Source organism: Micropterus dolomieu, linkage group LG01 (genome assembly GCF_021292245.1).
Source record: "Micropterus dolomieu isolate WLL.071019.BEF.003 ecotype Adirondacks linkage group LG01, ASM2129224v1, whole genome shotgun sequence".
Lineage (NCBI taxonomy): Eukaryota > Metazoa > Chordata > Actinopteri > Centrarchiformes > Centrarchidae > Micropterus > Micropterus dolomieu.
In genome coordinates, this window is record NC_060150.1 from 14,768,781 (window position 1) to 14,773,969 (window position 5,189).

The 5,189-nt window shown below is 41.1% G+C and overlaps 1 protein-coding gene across 1 annotated transcript; it reads left to right on the forward strand.

The window, feature by feature from the left end:
• The first annotated feature begins 997 nt into the window (after positions 1-997).
• On the forward strand, positions 998-4,648 carry inha (inhibin subunit alpha). Its single transcript, XM_046059233.1, has 2 exons — positions 998-1,521; positions 3,865-4,648. The coding sequence occupies exons 1-2, from the start codon at positions 1,221-1,223 to the stop codon at positions 4,611-4,613; spliced, it is 1,050 nt and encodes a 349-aa protein (XP_045915189.1). The 5' UTR covers positions 998-1,220; the 3' UTR covers positions 4,614-4,648.
• The last annotated feature ends 541 nt before the right edge of the window (positions 4,649-5,189 follow it).

Below are 5,189 nucleotides of genomic sequence, written 5' to 3' on the forward strand. Positions count from 1 at the left end.
AGTACGAGTAAAAAGTACAGCATTTGCATCTGAGAAGTAGAAGTATAAAGTAGCATAAAATAGAAATACTCAAGTAGAGTACAAGTACCTTGAATTTGTACTTTACAGTGCTTCAGTAAATGTACTTGTTGACATTCCAGCACTGCTGACGAATACCATGAAATGTGGACATGGCCAGTAAGTGGACCGTGATTTAGAACTGTTTTGTCAAAGTGGAATATCTTATTTGAAAACACGGCTCTAAAGATGATTGGTTGGTCCAAAACAAAGCTTGTGAACATCTGGTCTGTTGCCCGTTAAAGAGCTGATAAAATGTCCTTGCACAGAAACAAGTAACAGAAAATATATTTCTCAGACAGATTCAGGAATTCGAGGCCAGTCAGATAAAGAACAGGCACACGCAGGTTTCCCTTACAGTAGACAAAAGCTTTTTTGTTTAGTGGGAAAACAGGTGTGTGTTGTGTGTTAGATATGGCCGCTGTCAAAGCGTGCAGGATATTAATAAACACTTTTGCAATAGAGGTCACAGACGAACGTTTTCAGAAGGTTGCTCTACAGTAACGTGTGAAACATTTTTGCATAGCTGTAGAAAGCAATTGTTATCCACATACTGTAGGAGATGATAAAAACAGGAGACGTGTTATTTCATTGGACTCATTTGATCAGGATTATGTATAGAGACATCTAGTAATGTATGTTAAAATTTCCACTTATAAGCAAAAATCCCATACTAAATGAAACGTTTCCATCTGTCTGTGCTTTATATAAATAATGCACATGTACTGTTTGTGCTGGAGACCCCTGGTTAGGCTATAAACCAACCAAAAGCAACTCTGCATGACTCAAAGCAAGAAAATAAACCATGTAGACACATTCCCTCGATTTTGTATGAGACAGCCACCAAAACAGATAATGCAACATCTTAACTTTCAAGGTCATTCTTTGCTATCTTCCTTTTGTGTGTTGGCAGCAAAATGCTTTTGCTCGCTCATACTCCGACTACGGCTTAAGATAGCTGCAGAGCCAAACAAACAAGTGAGAATAAAGAAAGTCACAGAGGAGATTCACTTTCGTGGAACTAACTGGATCTTCATCTTCATAGAAGCTCTGTGCTATTCTGGAGCAGTAAAAGTATTCAGACTATTGTTTTGGACTTTTTTAGTTTTTTGTTACACTTGGAAGATATTTTGTACCCAACAGTGCTCTTAGACAGTACAGTCATGGTGTCCTGGGCTCTCTTCATCCTGGGCCCTTTGTCGATCCACATTCTGACGCAAGCCTGCAGGGGAGAGGAGCTGTCCCGGGAAGTGGTGTTGTCCTGGTTCAGAGAGCGGGTTCTGGAGGAACTGGAGCTGGAGGAGCCTCCTATGACCACACTGCAAGGTCCTGATAGCGACACGGCACAGCCGCATGCAAGGCACGCTCCCCGGAGGGCCTCCCGAACAAGCAAGACAGCGTGGGTCAACCATGGAACCAGTCTGAACCAGGAAATGTCTCAAATTATTCTCTTCCCCAGTTCTGGTGAGAAGCTTTGTTGTTTTTGTTTTTTTTTTTACCTGATAAACACCTTAAACTCCCTCCTCCTCACCTATTTGTACAGTTTCTCTCCAAAACGCTATACCTTCATTTTGGATCCTGGCAAAGTGTGTTCTTGTCCCATGATATAAATGATCTGAGCTCATCATCAATCCATTCATTCACTGAAATTATACAAAAATATATACACATATATACATATATTTACATTCCAAAATACCGCAGATGTGTCATGTTTGATCTGGATCCACACAGTATTTCCATGTTGTGGATTAAAATTGTTTGTTTTTTTTATATTTAGTTTGTCATATTGGTGCTTGAGCACAAGACTAGACTAAAAGTGCAGCAAAGTGCTTCCATAGCAGTAATTTAATATTTCTGTTTCTTTTTTGAAACTACACAGCCTTGAATACAATGCTATATATTCCACATTTTCATTCATACCTTTACATCTCCATCAGGTGTTTATTGCACATGCCGTGTTTATATTAATATTGAAATCACACTATTTCATATTGCAGTTATGCTCACTATATGAACGCTGCAGATTATTATTAGTGTTACAACCCGGCTTGTCGTGGAGAGCAGTGACATATAATTGGGATTGAAAATGAGGTAGAACACAACAACTGGAATGGTTCTGATTAATGTTACGTGTTTAATTAACCAAGGGAGCGCTCGCACAAGGAATCCAACAAAAGAAGAGTACAGGTGCTGACAAACAGCCGTTAATAAAATAAAAGAGGGTCTTATCCAAAGACAGTTACTTAGCTCAAAATGGTCTTGTTACGCAAAATAAATAAGCTTCCAAAAACCAATAAAGAAACCGTGGACACACAAACCATTGAAGGTGCAGCTGGAGTTGATTGGAGACTTCTGATTGGTAGGTTCAGTCAGATTATGGCCACACCAATCACTGACCCCAGCGAGCAGCAACCAGGAAGTAGGCAGTTTAATCTCCTGAGGGACTAATCTTCAACGGGGATTCATACAGCGGGATTTACATAAACAGCAGAATCTCTAATGGGAACAGGACAATAAACACACTCTGACCAGCAGCAAGCGGTGGCCATAACATTGGTTAGCTAATGTAGGGGAGACCCGGGTATGGTTGTAACACTTTTTGCTTCAGTAACTATAACTCACTGAATTTTTTAGCTAGACTTCTCAAATTTTTATACAAAGTACCCACATATGTTCACTACAAATGGAACCAATTCAATCCTGTACAAGAATATCACAGACCTCGTGAGTTGATGTCAAATGCATTGTGTTCCCTTGTTACAACCTACCCCAATGGCAGGGTAGGTTGTAACACATGCTGGGGTAAGTTGTAACAATCACACAAAAGAATCAAAAATAGATGCCACACTATAAGATAAGCTTCCAAAACAGGTAGTGATATCAAGTGATGTAGTGATGTAACACTTTTTTAAGTAGTGTTACAACCCACCCCACCACTGTCAGCCAATGTTGAGCTAGCGGTATTACCATAGTGTTTTGAAATTAGAAAGGAAAAAATGCATCACATGTTGTCTGAGAAACTATATTTCAATCTTAAATAAGTCAAACAATTCTATCTGCAGTAGTATAGAGACTAAACAAAAAATAGTCTTGGTCAAAAAATCTTCAAAATCATTTTTTTTTCTATATATTCTGAATGCACCTCTTTCCAGACTTGATAACCACCAAGCTTGATCTGGGAGGAAGTAGGTGAATACTGAAATGATCACCTAACTCCTATCTTATCTCTATTTGGTGGAATTGGTGTTGTTACAACTCTCCCCATGTTACAACCATACCCAGTCTCCCCTATTAGTTTATGATGAAAATAACTAAGTTGGAAAACAAACTTTTGCATATAGATACGTGTGTGCAGTATGTAAATATGGGCAATACATGGTAACACCCTTTATGTAAAGACCCTGTGTGTCCATTGTTTATGAGGTCAGGTGGCTAAAGAAACTAAAGAGCAACAACACCAGGAGCAAAAGCAGTGTTCAAATCTGTTTTCACCTGATTGTGTGTGGTCAGAAGTGTGCTTTGTATAACCACACCCAACAGCGATGTCACACTATCACCTCAGCAGGGTGAGACATTACCACTCGGGGTCAGTTTATGGGGCTGTTAAGTTAGGCTACTCATTATTCTGATGATATAACTTGTTTATTGTGGGCTAAATCTCAGTAAAAAGGGATGTAGTCTATGTGTTGATCTGTCCCTATACACTAAAGCTCCACTAGATAACAGCAGCACTCATAGGAATCAAAATGGTCTCACAAAAAAGCAATAAACAACACTGACTGCTCTCTAATCCCAATTTGGCAGACTCATCCTGTGCTAGATCTGACTCAGCTCCAGGAGGAGCCACCGACAACCACTTCACATATTACTTCCAGCCCTCCATGAACCACGACGAGACTCTGGTCACATCTGCCCACTTCTGGTTCTATGCAGGCAAAGGAGCCACATCCAACTCCTCTGCCCAGCTGTTCATTCTCACTTCAGAGCAGAAGCTACTTCAGGCGGCAGAGGATCCATCAAAAAAGAGCTCAGACGGATGGACCACCTACCACCTGGTTCAAAATCTACTGGCCTCTGTAGCTGAGGGCCCTTTCCTACTCCAGGTCCACTGTTCAGCCTGCCAGTGCCACGCCAACGAACCAGACAAGATGCCCTTTATTCACCTCCACGCTCAGCCTCGAGGTCCTGTCCGTTCACCTCGCCATGCCCCAGGAATCATTCCCTGGTCTCCGTCTGCTATAGACCTGCTCCAGCGGCCTTCTCTGGACAGGACCCAGCACAGTGACTGTCAGCGAGCACAGATCGAAATCAGCTTTGAGGAGCTGGGCTGGGACAAATGGATCGTCCATCCAAAGGTGCTGACTTTCTACTACTGTCATGGGAACTGCTCGGCCCGGGATCGTGCCACTGCCATGCTTGGGTTCAAGCAGTGCTGTGCTCCGGTCCCGGGGACCATGAAGTCCCTGAGGATCACCACCACATCTGATGGCGGGTACTCATTCAAGTATGAGACCCTGCCTAACATTATACCTGAAGAGTGTACTTGTATCTGAACATTAAAGCTGAAAGAGCCAGTTCACCAAAATTACCACGGTGCATGAAGCCATTTCTTATTTAATGTGGTGTCTTTGATTGGAACTTCTCCCTGTGCCCCAATTCCATACTAACTGTGTAAAGCATACTATATATTAATTGTTTTAGTGTAGGCCTACTCAGTGTTTTACAGCTTGTATACAAAATAATCAACATACTTAACCATTTTATAGCAGCAGGAAATTATACACTACTTGCTGATGCATGTTCATCACACTGTGACTGTGGAACGTCTCCGCGAATAAACGCACAGAGAAAGCAAAAAACGTTGACTGGCCTAAACAGCACATACAACCAAAAGTTGACGTAGTCTGACACCACATGGTGAAAGTTAGAAAATATGTTGCTGTATAACAAATCATTTAAAACTTATAATTTCTTACTAATAACAGACGGCCTATAAACTTTTTATTTCGTTACAATCTGCAAGTAAAAGTTCTCAGGCCAACATTGTTTTGTTTTTTTATTTGTGAATCTTACCTATAGATGGCAGTGTAGGCCTATTTTTACACTGCATCATCTCCCATATAGTCATA